The sequence below is a fragment of the Rana temporaria genome, chromosome 3 (assembly GCF_905171775.1).
Source record: "Rana temporaria chromosome 3, aRanTem1.1, whole genome shotgun sequence".
Classification (NCBI taxonomy): Eukaryota; Metazoa; Chordata; class Amphibia; order Anura; family Ranidae; genus Rana; species Rana temporaria.
In genome coordinates, this window is record NC_053491.1 from 17,651,971 (window position 1) to 17,671,263 (window position 19,293).

General features: G+C 45.4%; 1 protein-coding gene across 1 annotated transcript in view; it reads right to left on the reverse strand.

The window, feature by feature from the left end:
- LRRK1 (leucine rich repeat kinase 1) overlaps nt 1-19,293 on the reverse strand; it is a 305,999-nt gene that overhangs the window by 130,892 nt on the left and 155,814 nt on the right. Inside the window, exons 9-13 of the mRNA XM_040342319.1 lie at nt 18,691-18,854; nt 16,927-17,064; nt 4,906-5,018; nt 1,852-1,928; nt 882-1,011 (exon numbers count right to left, since the gene is read on the reverse strand). Of these exons, the coding sequence (XP_040198253.1) occupies nt 882-1,011; nt 1,852-1,928; nt 4,906-5,018; nt 16,927-17,064; nt 18,691-18,854 (622 nt within the window). The remainder of the gene's footprint in view (nt 1-881; nt 1,012-1,851; nt 1,929-4,905; nt 5,019-16,926; nt 17,065-18,690; nt 18,855-19,293) is intronic.

Consider the following 19,293-nt stretch of genomic DNA (forward strand, 5'->3'; position numbering starts at 1 on the left):
TCATGGTGGTGGTTTGGAGTTGTCCCAGTAACTGGAGAGCAAATCCCACCGCTGCCAACCGATGTGACGAGATCCTTCCTCGCCCAGGTCCTGCTCTCCCGACACTCCTCTGCTACCAGTGAGTCAGCTTGCAGATTGCAACGTCTGATGGTCCAGTCATCCAAGGTTCCGGGATCCGAATTACAGCTATGTGCCATTCGGACCCATTAAGAACAAACACCAGGCAGGCTGTATGTAAGTTCCAACAGGACTCTTTATTTTCAATTACACAGCACACTTTTATACAGAATTTGGAACATCCCACTCCCAACAACCGCTTTCCTATTGGTCAATTGTAAAGTATATGCAGTCTTCACTCAGGTCCCCCTTGACCATGCAAATGAGGACTTGAAATTGTCAACAGGGATTGGTCCAATAGCTTGGATAGAAAGACTTGTGTATTGAGACAGAAGCCCCAGGGGGTAATCAATGTACACAATAACCTGGTTCCAGCTAGACGGACTGACTCCGACACCCGCTCTTAACCTGCAGAACACAATAAAAGGTATTTCGCAAGCTGGTTCCACTTAGCATTTCAAAAGCCTTGCATTGAATGTCCCTCTCCTGTGTAACAGATGTCAAGTAGAAACACTTTAATATCTTAAGATCCATGACACCTGGCACCCGATAAAGGGCCGGCGCCTGAATAGGGCGTGTCATCAGCCACCATAAATAGATTCATGCAATGCATGAATCTATCTATGGTGATAGAGGGGGTGGCAGGAGAGATAGGGCGGCGCCCGTGCGCCCCTTATGGACGCACCACCACTGGTATACAATTGTTTTTTTTTTATGCAAAAACAAACACACACAGTATAGATGTGATTATGCAAATGACTTACCTCCCCAGATACAGCTCTGTTAAACTCTTCAGCTGGCAAACCGAATGTGGAAAGCTGTCGAGCTGGTTATCATTCAGATAGAGAACTTCTAGAGAATCTCGAAGGAATAGAGGGAACTCCACAGAGCTGCCTGAAATACATAAAACTTAAGTCAATAAAAGCAAAGGGCCAGATTCTCAGAGCAAGTACGCCGGCGTATCTACTGATACACCGGCGTACTTTCAAATTTGCCACGTCGTATCTTTAGTTTGAATCCTCAAACCAAGATACGACGGCTTCTGACTTCGATCCGACAGGCGTACGGCTTCGTACGCCTTCAGATCGTAGGTGCAATACTTCGGCGCCCGCTGGGTGGAGTTCGCGTTGTTTTCCGCGTCGGGTATGCTAATTAGCATTTTCCGTCGATCCACGAACGTACGTGCGGCCGTCGCATTCTCTTACGTCGTCGCTAGTCGGCTTTTCCCGGCGTATAGTTAAAGCTGCTATTTTGTGGCGTATAGATAGACTTGCCATGTTAAAGTATGGCCGTCGATTTCCCTGTAAAAAAAAAAAAAAAAAAAAAAGTATGGCCGTCGTTCCCGCGTCGAAATTTTTTTTTTTTTTTGTGTAAGTCAACCGTGAATAGGAAAGGACGTAACTCACGTCTAAGTTCAAAAAATGACGTTGGTGCGACGTCATTTCGCGCAAAGCACGGCGGGAAATTTCAAAACGGAGCATGCGCAGTTCATTCGGCGCGGGGACGCGCTTCATTTAAATGAATCACGCCCCCAACCCGTCCAATTTCAAATACGCCAGAAAAACCACTACGCCGCCGTAACTTACGGGGCGAATTCGCTGTGGATTCGAAATTCCGCCAGGTAAGATACGGCGGCGTAGCATATCACTGATACGCTGCGCCAGGGCAATTCTATGTGAATCTGGCCCAAAAGGTTTCTCAGGACAGCGACATTAGGCCAAGCACAGAGTATACCTAAATCTGTCCCAGTTCTTGTTCTGTACTTGGTAGAGAAAAAGGGCACCCGTCTTGTTCTACTACCGTCCTCATTTCTACATAAAAAATAAAAAAACATATACAATAGTAAGAATCACTTGTATAATAACTTTGTCATTTTCAAAATGTGCTATACAGTCATCTTTCACTATAACATATTATAGATTAGGAAAACTGAATTTGGTTTTAGGTGTGTATCCCTCAAAGTATGTGTTACTCTGTAATGGGGGATCAGGAAATCAATAAAAGAATAAATAAAAAAATCTTTACTCCAAAACAGGGGTCTCCAAACTTTCTAAAACAAAGGGCCGGTTCACTGTCTTTCAGGCTTTAGGAGCGACCGGTGAAAGTAGTAAAATGCCCCAGCGTCAGTAGGAGGAGGAATAGTGCCACTTAAGCCCCGGACCATTTGGCTGGCCAACAAACAGGCCACTTTTTGCGATTCGGCACTGCGTCGCTTTAACGGACAATTGTGCGGTCGTGCGACGTGGCTCCCAAACAAAATTGGCGTCCATTTTCCTTACAAATAGAGCTTTCTTTTGGTGGTATTTGATCACCTCTGTGGTTTTAATTTGTTGTGCTATAAACAAAAAAAGCGAAAATTTCGAAAAAAAAAGCAATATCCCAAAATCCATATTAGTCGATTAAACCCACTTTTAAACGGTATCGTGCTATGGGGCTTTCTTTTGGGGGCAATAGGACTGTAGCTGTACAGGGTGAACAGGAAATTATAATTGCTCTTTGGAGTATACCTGTTCACCCTGTACACCTACAGTCCTATTGCCCCCTTTCTTTAGCTTTTGCTATTGGTCTTTTGGGTCATTGAGGTACCTTAAGCCCCATCTCTATTCAAATTAAAGGCAACATACAGGTACATCAATATGCCTCTCTGTGCCATTCTGCTGACGTATATTGGCGTGAGCCGGTCGGCAAGTGGTTAAAAAAAAAAAAAAAAACACCTGACAGTTACTGCTATGCCACCCTCTAAAACACAATCAACCACAGATCACTTTTCAGAGGGTGGTAAGCGTTGCCTTCTATTCGAAAAAGTCCTTCCATATGACCAATCACATCGGTGCGATTTGACAGGCCAAATCGCTTGTCAAATCGGAAGCCCATTGCCGGCAATAGGAGCGTTCCATTTGGTGCGACCTTTGAGGCACCGCACCGGCTGCACTCATTTTGCCGATGTCGGGGGAAACCTGGAAGCTGACTGGTTAATATGCAAAGCTGCGCCAGATTCTTTTAGGTAGATTCACAAAGAGTTAGGCCGGCTTATCAGTAGATAAGCCGACCTAACTCTGAATCTAAGCCGGCCTATGTTTATGTGTATTCTCAAACAGAGATACGCTTAAACATATCTAAGATAGGCTGGCTTGCGCCATTCTATCTTAGGTTGCAAAGTTTCTTTTGGCCGCTAGATGGCGCTTCCATTGCGGCCGGCCTAGATTATGTAAATGAGGAGATACGCCGATTCCCGACGATTTACGAGCGTACGCCGGGCCTACACCGTCGAGTTACGTCGTTTCCGTACCCGATAGGCCGCCTAAAGTTATTCCACCTATGAGGTGGAATAACAATGTTAAGTATGGCCGCCGTTCCCGCCGCGAGGTTCGAATTTTTTACGTCGTTTGCGCAAGTCGTCCGCGAATCGGGATTTACGTCGTTTACGTACGCGTCGAAATCAATAGGCCCGTACGGCCTACTTAGCCGCAATGCGCACTGGGAAATGTAGTCGCCCGGCGCATGCGCAGTGTAAAAAACGTAAAAAAACTCATTTCAATACTACACGCCCCCCTCCCAGTCATTTGAATTAGGTGCGCTTACGCCCGCTCGTTTTAGGCTACGCCGCCGAAAATTTGAAGGTAAGTGGTTTGAGAATCACTTCTAACCAAAATAATTTTCGGCGGTGTAGCATAAAAAGAGTAGGCTAGGCCGTCCTAATTTTAGGCGCCCCTACGTGAATCTACCCATTAACCACTTCCCGACCGCCGCATGTAAATGTACGTCCACAGTATGGCACGTACAGGCACATGGGCGTTCATGTACGTCCTTCCCCTTCCGCGGGTGGGGGGTCCGATCGGGACCCCCCCGCGACATGCGGCGGTCGGGTTCCCTCGGGGAGCGATCCGGGACGACGACAATAGCCGCTCCGTCGCGATCGCTCCCCGAGGCTGAAGCACGGGGAGAACCGTATGTAAACACGGCTTCCCCCGTGCTTCACTATGGCTGCGTATCGATCGAGTCATCCCTTTTATAGGCAGACTCGATCGATGACGTCAGTCCTACAGCCACACCCCCCTACAGTTGTAAACACACACTAGGTGCACCCTAACTCCTACAGCGCCCCCTGTGGTTAACTGCAACTGTCATTTTCACAATAAAGAATGCAATTTAAATGCATTTTTTGCTGTGAAAATGACAATGGTCCCAGAAATGTGTCAAAATTGTCCGAAGTGTCCGCCATAATGTCGCAGTCACGAAAAAAATCGCTGATCGCCGCCATTAGTAGTAAAAAAAATTAAAAAAATAAAAATGCAATAAAACTATCCCCTATTTTGTAAACGCTATAAATTTTGCGCAAACCAACCGATAAACGATTATTGCGATTTTTTTTACCAAAAATAGGTAAAAGAATACGTATCTGCCTAAACTGAGGAAAAAATTTAATTTTATACATGTTTTTGGGGGATATTTATTATAGCAAAAAGTAAAAAATATTGCATTTTTTTCAAAATTGTCGCTCTATTTTTGTTTATAGCGCAAAAAATAAAAACCGCAGAGGTGATCAAATACCACCAAAAGAAAGCTCTATTTGTGGGGAAAAAAGGACGCCAATTTGTCTGTTAAAGCGACGCAGTCCCGAACTGTAAAAACCCCTTGGGTCTTTAGGCAGCATTTTGGTCCGGGGCTTAAGTGGTTAATGCGTCAGTTTTAGTAAGTCTCTCCCCCTCTGCATGCAGTTCCAGTAACACAGCAGTGATGATATTTTGTGAGGGTCACAGTGCTCTGTGCACAGCAGTAGAAGCTCACCTCCCCAGCTGGTTCTTGGACAGATCCAAACTCTTGAGAATCCGGCAAGTCCAGGTGTCAGCGGGTGGCAAGGCGGCCAGCTGGTTCCCAGAAAGCTTCAAATACTGTAAAGCCTGGGAAGAATATCAAGACTGTTAGTGGAGTTCATTAATGGCTTTCTGCAAGATAACACCTTAGCCTGCGGTTGGCATAATTACATTTTTAACAAGCTGTGGGGGAAAAAATAAATAAAAAAAGTAATGAATTCTTCATATAAAAACACCTAAAGATCATTGCTGGAAAAACTGATCATGACCGCCATCATGTGGCAAAATGTAAGAATTACAAACCAAGTAAGAACCGTACAACAATCTGTTACTTCTAGACACGTGCACTGCCGAAAAACGTGTTTGTTTTATTCGTTTTTTGTTTTCGTTTTTCGGGTCATTCTTTATGATCGAAATTCATTATTTTGAATAAATTTGTAACTTCAGAAACAATGGGCTAGATTCAGGTAGACTTACGACGGGCGTATCAGTAGATACGCCGCCGTAAGTCCGAATCTGCGCCGTCATATCTTTAAGCGTATGCTCAAATTGAGATACGCTTAAATGTTCCTAAGATACGACCGGCGTAAGTCTCCTATGCCGTCGTATCTTAGGGTGCATATTTACGCTGGCCGCTAGGTGGCGCTTCCGTTGATTTCCGCGTAGAATATGCAAATGAGCTAGATACGCCGATTCAGAAACATACGTGCGCCCGGCGAATTTTTTTACGTTGTTTACGTAAGGCTTTTTCTGGCGTAAAGTTCCCCCTGCTATATGAGGCATAGCCAATGTTAAGTATGGACGTCGGGACAGCGTCGAATTTTACGTCGTTTGTGTAAGTCGTTCGTAAATAGGGCTTTGTGTAAATAACGTTCACGTCGAAAGCATTGACTATTTGCGACGTGATTAGGACCATGCGCACTGGGATACGTTCACGGACGGCGCATGCGCCATTTACGTGGGGTCATGTTTTATTTACATAAAACACGCCCACCTCTTCACAATTTGAATTAGGCGCGCTTACGCCGGCACATTTACGCTACGCCGCCGTAACTTAGGGCGCAGGTTCTTTCTGAATACAGAACCTGCCTAAGTTACGGCGGCGTAGCGTATCTGAGATATGCTACGCCCGCACAAAGTTACGGCGGGCTTTCTGAATCTAGCCCATAGTATTTCGTTCTGTTCCATTCGTTTAGATGCGGTACTCATAAATTTGCAAATTCATAAATTCGAAATGATAACTATTAGATTATAGGTATTGGAATTTCCTCTCAAATTAGACTGTTTAGTGAACGTAAAGATTACGAATCTATCCGAAGCTACGAATTATCCGAAAATACGAATGCCGCATCTAAATGAATGGAACGTAATGAATTAATAATAATAAGTACCGTACAGGGGCGGACTGACAACTCATGGGGCCCCCGGGCAATAGAAGATTAAGGGGCCCCCGGGCTTACAGGTGGCCACCACGCCAAGAGGCAGTGCAGAGGCGGGGCAGCTAAAATCTCTGGATTTTCATAACAAAAGCATGTCGGTTTCGGACATATCAGGGACAGATCTAAAAAAAACACATATTTTTACATACTGTCCCTGGTTTTACTGAGCCTGGCAACCCTGATGGGGCCCCCGGGCAGTGCCCGAGTGACTCAATGGTCAATCCACCCCTGGTACCGTATATAAGTAAAAGCCGAGTTTTCCAGCACATTTTTTTGTGCTGAAAATGCCCCCCTCGGCTTATACTCCAGTCACCTTTTTGCGCCTGATCTCCTGGAATTTGGGGACCCGGTACCGGCTGGCCGTAGGTTCCCTGGACCCCAAGTAGACACACATGTAGCCCAACTCTTCCTCTACAACAAACCAAAGTTTGTTGTCCGGGGGACCTATGACCGGGGAGCACCGATTTTTCAAAGCCGGGCACCCCTTCCATAGACTCCAATGTTAAACGGTAATTTCTCCTGTGACTTTGGGTCGTAGGTCCCCTGGACCCGGAACTTGGCACACATGTAGCCCCATTTCTCCTCTATAAGTGTGCAAAGTTTGTTGTCTGGGGGACCTACGGCTGGGGAGCACCGATTTTTCAAACCCGGGCACACCTTCCATAGATTCCCATGTTAAACGTGGACACAGTGAGGCATAGTCAGGCATGGACACAGTGAGGCATGGACACAGTGAGGCATGGACACAGTGAGGCATGGACACAGTGAGGCATGCACATGGACACAGTGGGGCAAAGTGAAGCATGCAGATGGACACCCTAGGCTTATACTCAAGTTTTCCCATTTTTTTGTGGTAAAATTAGGTGCCTCGGCTTATATTGTTTTATTATTTTTAATATTTATTATTAACCACTTAACCCCCGGACCATATTACTGGTCAAAGACCAGAGCCCTTTTTGCGATTCGGCATTGCGTCGCTTAAACTGACAATTGCGCGGTCGTGCGACGTGGCTCCCAAACAAAATTGGCGTCATTTTTTCCCCACAAACAGAGCTTTCTTTTGGTGGTATTTGATCACCTCTGCGGTTTTTAGTTTTTGCGCTATAAACAAAAAAAGATCGTAATAAATATCCCCGAAAAGATATAAATTTTTTTTTTTTTCCTCAGTTTAGGCTGATACGTATTCTTCTACCTATCTTTCTAAAAAAAAAAAACGCAATAAGCGTTTGATTGGTTTGCGCAAAAGTTATAGCGTTTACAAAATAGGGGGTATTTTTATGGCATTAATATTCTTTTTTTACTAGTAATGGCGGCGATCAGCGATTTTTTTTCGGTACTGCGACATTACGGCGGACACTTTTAACACATTTTTGGGACCATTGGCATTTTTATAGCGATCAGTGCTATAAAAATGCATTGGATTACTATAAAAATGCCACTGGCAGTGAAGGGGTTAACACTAGGGGGCGGGGATGGGGTTAAGTATGTTCCCTGGGTGTGTTCTAACTGTAGGGGGGTGGCCCCACTAGGGGAAATGACTGATCACTGTTCATACATTGTATGAACAGAAGATCAGCATTTCTCCCCCTGACAGGACCGGGAGCTGTGTGTTTACACACACAGCTCCCGGTCCTCGCTCTGTAACGAGCGATCGCGTGTGCCCGGCGGCGATCGTCAGGGGACGTGCACGGGAGTCGAGGGCGAGCGGGGGGTGCGCACGCGCCCCTAGTGGCCTGCGTGAGAGCCGACGTATAGCTACGGCTCTCGCGCAGGGGAGCCGACCTGCCGCCGTATAACTGGCGGCTGGTCAGCAAGCAGTTAATTAGTTATGTTCCATTTGTTTAGATGCGGTATTCGCTATTTCGGATAAATTCATATTAGTTATGATCACTAACAGCCAAATTCATAAGGAAATAACAATACCTATAATTTAATAGTTAGTAGAAGTTATTATTATTAGTTCGTTAGATGCAGCATTTGTTATTTTGGATAAATTTGTATTTGAATAGAAAATTCCAATACCTATAATTTAATAGTTAGTAATAATTATTATTATTATAATTAGTTATCATTTCAGAATTTCTAATTTTTGGGTTTTAGAATTTTCGGATTTTCTTTCTTTGGAATTTTCGGATTTTCATTCTTATTTTCGAATTTACGGATTTACACATTTTTGGAAACATTTGTTAAATGGGTTTTTGTCAGTTAGAATATTACCAAATTCATTGAAAAACAAGATCGGAAGGAAACAAATTGCACGTTTAGTTACTTCTATTATTATTACCTATTATTATAGATACTGGCCCAGATTCAAGAAGCAATTGCGCCCGTGTAACCTAAGTTACACGGCGCAATTGCTTACTTGCTCCGGTGTAACGAGTGCTCCTGATTCAGGAACCTCGTTACACCAACTGCAGCCTAAAATCTGCGCGGCATAAGGCACTTATGCCTCGCAGATTTTAGGCTGCATTCTTGTGCTTGCCGCTAGGGGGCGCTCCCATTGTGTATCAGCGTGTAGTATGCAAATTGCATACTACCAACTGATTCACAAACTTGCGCGGGCCCCGCGCAAGCCAGGTACGGAGTTTCTGTACGGCAACTTTAGCGCAAGGCTGCCCCTTCTAATAGTAGGGACAGCCAATGCTAAAGTATAGCTGGCCTTCCCGCTCCGTGAAATTTGAATTTCACGGCGTTTGCGTAAGTGCTTAGTGAATGGCGCTGGACGCCATTCACGTTCACTTTGAAGCAAATGACATCCTTGCGACGTCATTTGCCGCAATGCACGTCGGGAAAGTTTCCCGACGGAGCATGCGCTGTACGCTCGGCGCGGGAGCGCGCCTAATTTAAATGATTCCCGCCCCCGGCGGGATCATTTAACTTGCGTGCGCTTACGCCGGGCAAATTTGCCGGCGTGCCCTCGCAGTTCACGGAGCTACTGCTCCGTGAATCGAGGGCAGCGCAAAATATTTGCGGGGGCGCAGGGCAAAATCGTTGCCCTGCTCCCCCGCAAATATTTGCGGGGGCGCAGGGCAAAATCGTTGCCCTGCTCCCCCGCAAATATCGCGCAATTCTACTTGAATCTGGGCCACTGATTATTACTATTACAGTAAAACCTTGGTTTGAGAGCGTTTTGACAAGACAAGCAAAATGTTTTAATCAATTTTGCCTTGGTATACAAGCGATGTCTTGATATAAGAGTAGCGTCATGTCACAACTGAGTGTAAAAAAGAAGAGAGGAGCCTCTTAAGCCCTGTACACACGATCGGTTCGTCTGATGAAAACAGACCGATGGACCGTTTTCATCGGACAAACCGATTGTGTGTGGGCCCCATCGTTTTTTTTTCCCATCGGTGAAAAAAAATAGAACATGTTTTAAATTTTTCCTATGGATAAAAAACAAAAAAAAAACAATGGTCTGTGTGGAAGTCCATCGGTCAAAAATCCACGCATGCTCAGAATAAAGTCGACGCATGCTCGGAAGCATTGAACTTAATTTTTCTCAGCACGTCGTTGTGTTTTACGTCACCGCCATCCTTCGAATTAGATTGCATCAGATATCCGATCGTGTGTACAGGGCTTAAGTGTAGCAATATGGTTACATTTAACCACTTCCCGACCGCCGCATGTATATGTACGTCCACAGAATGCCACGTACAGGCAAATGGGCGCACAGGTACGTCCTTGCCTTCTAGTGGGTGGGGGGTCCGATCGCGACCCCACCCGCTACATGCGGCGGTCGGATTCCCGCGGGGAGCGATCTGGGATGAGGGGGTGGCTATTCGTTTATAGCCGCTCCGTCGCGATCGCTCTCCGGAGCTGAAGAACGGGGAGAGCCGTATGTAAACACGTATGTAAACACAGCTTCCCCGTGCTTCACTGTGGCGCTGCATCGATTCAGTGATCCCTTATATAGGGAGACTCGATCGATGACGTCAGTCCTACAGCCACACCCCCCTACAGTTGTAAACACACACTAAGTGAACACTAACTCCTACAGCGCCCCCTGTGGTTAACTCCCAAACTGCAACTGTCATTTCCACAATAAACAATGCAATTTAAATGCATTTTTTGCTGTGAAAATGACAATGGTCCCAAAAATGTGTCAAAATTGTCCGAAGTGTCCGCCATAATGAGGCAGGCACGAAAAAAAATCGCTGATCGCCGCCATTAGTAGTAGTAAAAAAAAAAAAATTAATAAAAATGCAATAAAACTATCCCCTATTTTGTAAACGCTATAAATTTTGCGCGAACCAATCGATAAACGCCTATTGCGATTTTTTTTACCAAAAATAGGTAGAAGAATACGTATCGGCCTAAACTGAGGGAAAAAACATTTTTATATATGTTTTTGGGGGATATTTATTATAGCAAAAAGTAAAAAAATATTGATTTTTTTTCAAAAATGTCGCTCTATTTTTGTTTATAGCGCAAAAAATAAAAACCGCAGAGGTGATCAAATACCACCAAAAGAAAGCTCTATTTGTGGGGAAAAAAGGACGCCAATTTTGTTTGGGAGCCACGTCGCACGACCGCGCAATTGTCTGTTAAAGCGACGCAGTGCCGAATCGCAAAACCTGGCCTGGGCATTTAGCTGCCTAAAGGTCCGGGGCTTAAGTGGTTAATGAAGGTACAACATTTAGCAACTTATTGCTACACTTCGAGGCGTCTCTCTTCTCTTTTATACCTTGTAAAAAAAATGCTTTGATATACAAGTGCTTTGGATTACAAGCATGTTTCTGGAACGAATTATGCTCGCAAATCAAGGTTTTACTGTAATAATATCCATTAATAATATTATTATACAGGATTTTTATAGCCCCAACAATTTGCATAGCACTTTACAACATGAGGGCAGACAGTACAGTTACAATACAATGTAATACAGGAGGAATCCGAGGGCCCTGCTCCTTAGAGCTTACAATCTAGGAATGGCCGGATCAACAGTTCTACAACTGATGTAGAAAGACAGGCAGCCTTGAAAGGCTTGGGTCATACCAAATATCCTAGGATTTACAAAAGAGACAGTCTTACCTTTTTGCCAAAGAAAGGATAGACTCTCTTTGAGCTCAAAGTTTAGATTCAGCTGTACACCCCAATATACAAGGCTTTGGACACTGTAACTGTACACCCCAATATACAAGGCTTTGGATATTGTAACTGTACACCCCAATATACAAGGCTTTGGACACTGTAACTGTACACCCCAATATACAAGGCTTTGGACACTAACTGTACACCCCAATATACAAGGCTTTGGACACTAACTGTACACCCCAATATACAAGGCTTTGGACATTGTAACTGTACACCCCAATATACAAGGCTTTGGACATTGTAACTGTACACCCCAATATACAAGGCTTTGGATATTGTAACTGTACACCCCAATATATAAGGCTTTGCATATTGTAACTGTACACCCCAATATATAAGGCTTTGCATATTGTAACTGTACACCCCAATGTACAAGGATTTGGACATTGTAACTGTACACCCCAATATACAAGGCTTTGGACACTAACTGTACACCCCAATATACAAGGCTTTGGACATCGTAACTGTACACCCCAATATACAAGGCTTTGGACACTAACTGTACACCCCAATATACAAGGCTTTGGACACTAACTGTACACCCCAATATATAAGGCTTTGGATATTGTAACTGTACACCCCAATATACAAGGCTTTGGACACTGACTGTACACCCCAATATACAAGGCTTTGGACACTAACTTTACACCCCAATATAAAAGGCTTTGGACATTGTAACTGTACACCCCAATATACAAGGCTTTGGACATTGTAACTGTACACCCCAATATACAAGGCTTTGGACATTGTAACTGTACACCCCAATATACAAGGCTTTGGACATTGTAACTGTACACCCCAAAATATAAGGATTTGGACATTGTAACTGTACACCCCAATATACAAGGATTTGGACACTGAGGCCCAGATTCTCAAAGGACTTACGATGGCGCAGCGCCATGTACGCCGTCGTAAGTCCTAATCTGGGCCGTCGTATCTATACGTCTGATTCTTAGAATCAGTTACGCATAGATATCCATTAGATCCGACAGGCGTAAGTCTCTTACGCCGTCGGATCTAAACTGCAAATTTTTTTTTGCCCGCTAGGTGGCGCTTCCGTCGATTTCCGCGTCGAGTATGCAAATTAGCTAGATACGCGAATTCCCGAACGTACGCGCGGCCGACGCAGTAAAGCAACGACGTTTACGTTAGGCTTTTCCTGGCGTAAAGTTGCCCCTGCTATATTAGGCGCAGCCAATGTTAAGTATGGCCGTCGTTCCCGCGTCGAAATTTTAAAAAGTTACGTCGTTTGCGTAAGTCGTCCGTGAATGGGGCTGGACGTCATTTACGTTCACGTCGAAACCAACGACGTCCTTGCGACGTCATTTGGAGCAATGCACACTGGGATATTTTACGGACGGCGCATGCGCAGTTCGTTCGGCGCGGGGACGCTCTTCATTTAAATGATACACGCCCCCTACCCGCCGAATTTGAATTCCGCCGGGTGATTTTTCGCTACGCTGCCGCAACTTTACAGGCAAGTGCTTTGTGAATAAAGCACTTGCCTGAAAAGCTTGCGGCGGCATAACGTAAATCGGATACGTTACGCCGCCGCAGAGATACGCCCAGTGTACCTGAGTCTGGCCCTAATTGTACACCCCAATATACAAGAAAAAAACAAAGTTCAATGCTTCCAAGCATGCGTCGACTTGATTCTGAGCATGCGCGGATTTTTAACCGATGGACGTGCCTACAAACGATCGTTTTTTTCTATCGGTTAGGTATCCATCGGTTAAATTTAAAACAAGATTGAATTTTTTTAACCGATGGAAAAATAACCGATGGGGCCTACACGCGATCGGTTTGGTCTGATGAAAACGGTCCATCAGACCGTTCTCATCGGTTTGACCGATCGTCTGTACGCGGCATTACCTGTAGGTACAAGTACAAAAGTGGATTTCAATTTCACTTTAGCACTTTTTCTAAAAGCATTCTAAAATTTACAGCATTTTTTACACCCACCTAAAACTTTTGCACAGTAGTGTACATGCTCACATACACATACCAGCAGCTTCACATGTCAAAATAAAGAGAATATTAGTCAACATTTGTGTTTTGTGGTCTTCATACATTTAAGCCCCTTTCACACTGACGCGTTTTTCAGGTGGTTTAGCGCTAAAAATAGCGCTGCTATACCGGCCGAAAAAATCGTGCCCTGCAGAGTTCAATATGAAAGCCTGAAGGCTTTCACACTGAAGTGGTGCGCTAGCAGGACCGCTCCAAAAGTCCTGCTAGCCGCATCTTTGGAGCGGTGAAGGAGCGGTGTGTTTACCGCTCCTCCACCGCTCCTTTCCATTGAAAGCAATGGGAAACTGCGGTAATACCGCCGACAATGCGTCTCTGCAGAGGCGCATTGCGGGCGGTATTAACCCTTTTTCGGCCGCTAGCGGGGGTTAAAACTGCACCGCTAGTGGCCGAATATCGCTGTAGATACAACAGTATATCAGCGCTAAAAATCGCACCGCTATACTACCACCGCACCTCCCGTGCCCAGTGTGTGAAAGTGGCCTTAGATGTAATTCAACTTGTTCCTCAAATTAGGGTTGTCCCGATACCGATACTAGTATCGGTATCGGGACCGATTCCGAGTATTTGTGGGAGTACTTGTACTCCCGCAAATGCCCCCGATGCCTCATCCGATACACGCCCCCCCGCCGCCACATTGCCGCTGCCGATTGGTTAATACGGGCGCGGAACATTACAGCTTTCATTTAAATAGCTGTAGTGTTTCGCACCGCGTATAGACACTGCCATTGCTCGGGTGAACTGTCCAATCCCGATCAAGGGGGAGTGTCTATACGCAGCGCGGCGCGAAAAACTACAGCTATTCAAATGAAAGCTGTAATGTTCCGCGCCCGTATTAACCAATCGGCATGTAGGTAAGGGGGACATGGCTGCATATATGGGGGGGACATGGCTGCATATATGGGGGACATGGCTGGATATGGGGGGGGACATGGCTGGATATGGGGGGGACATGGCTGCATATGGGGGGGACATGGCTTCATATATGGGGGGGGACATGGCTGCATATATGGGGGGGGGACATGGCTGCATATATGGGGGGGGACATGGCTGCATATATGGGGGGGGGACATGGCTGCATCTGTGGGGGGGGCATTGCTGCATTTGGGGACACATTTAAAAAAAAAGTATCGGTATTCGGTACTGGCGAGTAATTAAAAAAAAGTATCGGTATTCGGTATCGGCGAGTAATTAAAAAAAAGTATCGGTACTTGTACCCGGTCCTAAAAAAGTGGTATCGGGACAACCCTACCTCAAATCTTATCTCACTTAGCCGAATGACCTTCTACTTTTGTTAGCCTGTATAAAGGCAAAGCTCTGTTGATTAAAGGGCAGCTACCACAAAACAAGTTTTATTTTTCTTCCCTTGGCAAAGGTCATTTGTTTAGCATTTCATTATTTTTTTTACCTGTGTTGGCTGAGAAATATGGGAGTAACAAGAAACTGCCGAATCGGATACTGGGCTCCCTGATCCCACGAGAGAGCGTGGAGAACCACCGGTGGGCCCCCCTCGCCACCTTATAAATGCAATCCAGTGGCTAATCAGCCGCTAGGATTGCTTATAGATGAAGGAGCATTGCCCGCCTGAAAAAATTAAAAAGTACTGGGGTTATGGCATACAGCTGCGGCCATAACATGTACATAATTTGAGGGCAAGTCGTTATATTATAGTTTAGGGTCACTTTAAAGCGGAACTATCCCCTTTGATTTTCAAAAAAACAGTTACATTCCCAGCATGCCATGAATGCGGACTGTCACATTGGTTGTGCTCTTAACCAAGTTGTCAAACCATCAAATGGCTGGTGCAGATCAAACAGATCGCTCGGCCCTCGGCTGCCCCCCGCTACCATTCTCGGTGAGGGAATCAGGAAATGAAGCCTTGCGGCTTCACTTCCCGGTTCCCTACTGCACATGCGCAAATCGCTCTGCGTGTCCTCACTGGTCGCCGCTATTTTCTGGGTCCTGTGTGTTTCCCAGAAGACAGCGGGGGAGGCGTCGGACATGACGTAGGTCACCGCGATGTCTAGGCCAGGAAGTGGGAGCAAATACCTGAATTAAATAGGTATCTGCTCCCCCCTGAAAGGTGCCAAATGTGACACCGGAGCGGGGAAGGAATCCAAAAAGTGGAAGTTCTATTTTTGGGTGGAACTCCGTGTAACGGTATGGCCTGTGGGGGTACTCCTGTTTCAGCTTCACCAATGACTCTTGTGTCTAGGGTCATCCTATGTCCACTAGGGGCATAGGATGACTGAGAAATTATATCATGGATTACATGAGATGGGACAGGTGGTTGATTCTGAACCCAACAGGTCAATAGGACAGTGATTCATTCATGTGGGAACACAGGCTGTTAAGGGGGTAATTAAGTCTGCTACTGTCATGTAAACTAGCCTTGGTCTGGCTTCTAAAGACCTATTCATTGTGTGATGCTAATTAACACTGTATTGTGTGAAAGTTATATTGATGATAGATGTGGAATGTGAATTAACACAATCTAAAAGGTCAGATGTCTGACTTATGTTTACTAAAGGAATATGTATTGTGTATTGAGGTGAAAAGAGCTTATCTCAGAGTCACCTCGTCTAGGTAAATGGTTAGTAATTAGCTCATGTGGATTGTGTCAGACCCGATGCCAGAAAGTCTACCCAAGAAATGTGTATTGGAGGCTCGTTAGCACCCATTGTATGATGTTGTGGGTTGAGTGTGTCATTGTCCCTTTGATTACTGCAGCATGCCTTCAACTGTATAAAAAGAGCCTAAGTTTACCATTAAAGTGTCATTCGTTTGGAACCAGAGAACAGAGCCGTGTGTCTTGTTTTCTGGGGGAAATCCAATGGGTCCTGTGTGCTGGATTGTGGAGTGTCGGAAGCTGTCATGGGTTGGTGGAATGGAATATCGTAACGGTGTTAACCCCTGACCGTTACACTCGGCTTTAAGTACAGTCTAATGGATACCAAGAAGCGCTCTTGGCCTTCCTCTACGTAGCTCACAGACATCCTTCACCACTCATGCAGCTTTGAAAACAAATGTAAAACGTTAGGAATGCATTACCCGGCATGCATTTGTAATTTTGCTTTCCTGCAGAGTTGTAGAAAACTACATCTTTCATTTATCTGGCAAACGGAAAGTAACATGGATTCTCTGCGCCGTCACAAAAAAGTTCTTGTATACCTGTAAAAAAACTGGACACTTCCATGGGTGCGCAACCTATGTCCCTCCAAGTCCCATGAGTCAAAGCTAACAGTTACAAGCATGACTCCCAAAGGCAGAGGCAAGGTGGGACTTGTAGTTTTCGCAACAGCTGGAGGGCCACAGGTTGAGCACCCATGCAAGCTCACTCCATTATTGACCTCAAGTAAGATGTAAGGATCCATTGAAATGATTGAGTTACATGCCGCTACAACAACAGGTCAGCTGATACTGCTAGGGAATGTTACCTCCAGCTGGAAGAGCTCCTTGGGAACATCCTTTAGGGCGTTATCTGAAAAATCCACTTCCAGCAGATGATTCCTCCAGAAGACAGCCAGGTTATCCGGAAGAATTTCAATGCAGTTTTTAGAAGCTTTACAGTATTTCTGGAACAGAAAGGCAGCATAAAATACACAGATACAAAAATTCCAAAAAATAGAAGAATATTACGGTATAAAATGTTTTACATGGCCCATCTACTCCCCTCAACTACATAAACCGGAAGACACTGCTGTTCCAAAGCTCATTTAAAGACATTTATATGCTCCTCAGCCACCTTTTGGGCACTCCGCCCCAAGGATTAGATGGAATTGTTAAAGAAAGGATTGGGGAAAATATTATTTTCATATACATCATCCATGGGAACAAAAAAATAAAAATTTAAATTAAAAATAAAACTGTATGCAATTAGATAAATGGCTCTAAGAAATCTAAGCTATAGGCCAGCAGTTATGCTGTTTGCCATTGGAAATAGAAATAATTTGCGGGACTCAGTTAAATATAACCCAATTCTTGCCCTACAAGGGAAGACATTTTTGCTGATGTAGCACCCTCCTAGTTAGGTTGCTAGGCTGTTGTGTAAATTTAGTTATTTTGGCTCCTCTGTAATCACTGGAGCAGTTGTTGATTTCTTTTGGCTGTTCTGGGATTTCACAGGCTGCAGGTTTGATTGCTCCTCCCTGCCTTCTAGAAAGGTAAACTGGCAGCATGAAAATGTATTGTGCTGCAGCCAATCCACAGGGAGGAGTGCCCAAAAAGTGGCTGAGGAGCACATAAATAGCTTTAAATGAGCTTTGGAACAGCAGTGTCTTTCTGTTCAAGGGATTCCACCTGTTTAGGTGGGGTGGGGGGGGGGGGGGGGGGGTTTTGCTACCCCCTACCTCCAGCAATTCTGCTGCTTCAAGTTTCTGTTCAGCGAGGTCCCAGCTGTGCCAGAGACGGGGGGGGGGGGGGGGGTGGTGCTACATCTGAGAGGGTACCAAACATCCTGAGATTTCACCTAAGGATCCAGTCTGCATATAGGGTTGCCACCTGCCCGGTTTTGACCCGGATATTATGGGTTTGGAATGCTGTGACTGGGTTCCCCTCTGCCTGACACCCAGACACCAGTGCCACTGTTTGGGTTTCCCTCTGCCTGACACCCAGACACCAGTGCCACTGACAGGCGGAGTCAGCCTCCTGTAGGGGCCCCAGCACACAGGGGGACCCAGACAGCAGGGGGATCAGAGTGGTAGGCGGTGGGGGCAATTACAGAGGAGTCAAAACATAAGGTAGAGTGAGAGGCAACAGGCAGCTGCTGGTGCGGAAGTTTTTAATAAATTAAATTGTTTAAAAACAATCCACTCACTCTCCATGTCAGAGCTGTAGGCATGTCAGTCTGTGAAGTCTGCTGTCCCATTCTCCTGATTCACACTGCTCTGATCACCGAATCACTGGAGGAAGCCAAGGATACAGAGCCACTGGGAAACTGCAGTGAGCTGTCAGATAGCCTGGGACGCTGTGACCAATCAGAGCATTCCCAGAGGCTTAACCACGCCTCCATCATCAGAAGCTGACAGTTCATATGAGTTTCCCGCAGCTCCCCGTTTCCTCCAGCGATTGGAAGGGTGGGGGGGTTTGAGGTGCCGCAGGGATGGTTATTCCCCCCCCCCCCCCCCCACCCAAACAAAAAACACCAGCCGCCACTGAGGCATTTGTACACATATATTCTATACATTTGACATAACACTTACGAGAGGGCAGGCCCAAGGCTCCAGGAACATTTTCAGTTTATTGCCAGAGACATTCAGATATCTCAGAGATTTGAAGCAATGGAAGACAGGGTTTGAGAGATCAGAGAGATGGTTTTCAGACACATCTAACTCCTGTAACCTCCGCAGACCGATCCAGTTAGCCCCTGGAAAAAATATGTAATAAGATCGAAGTTATATAAATAACACACAATCAATACACATCTAGTTTCCAGTAGCAGAATTAAAGCCAAACTTAACCACTTCAATACAGGGCATTTTCACCCTCTTCCTGCCCAGGCCAATTTTTAGTTTTTAGCGCTACTGCACTTTTTTTTTTTTTAACAGAAAAGTTTTATTAATAAAATAAAGAAACAAAACAAAAAGTAAATCAGCAAACTGTGGTACAGCATGGTTTGACATTGTACGGATTAGCACATACATACAATCAGCATAACAGGTACAGGGCAACACACCAGAGATAGATCTGAATGGGTCTAGGTTGGATCGCCGGATAGGGTGAGGGTCAGCTAGTCAGGCTGCAGGACGGTGAGTCATGTCCCAACCCCCTGGGGGGGGGGGGAGTGCACCTCCTCCACACGATTA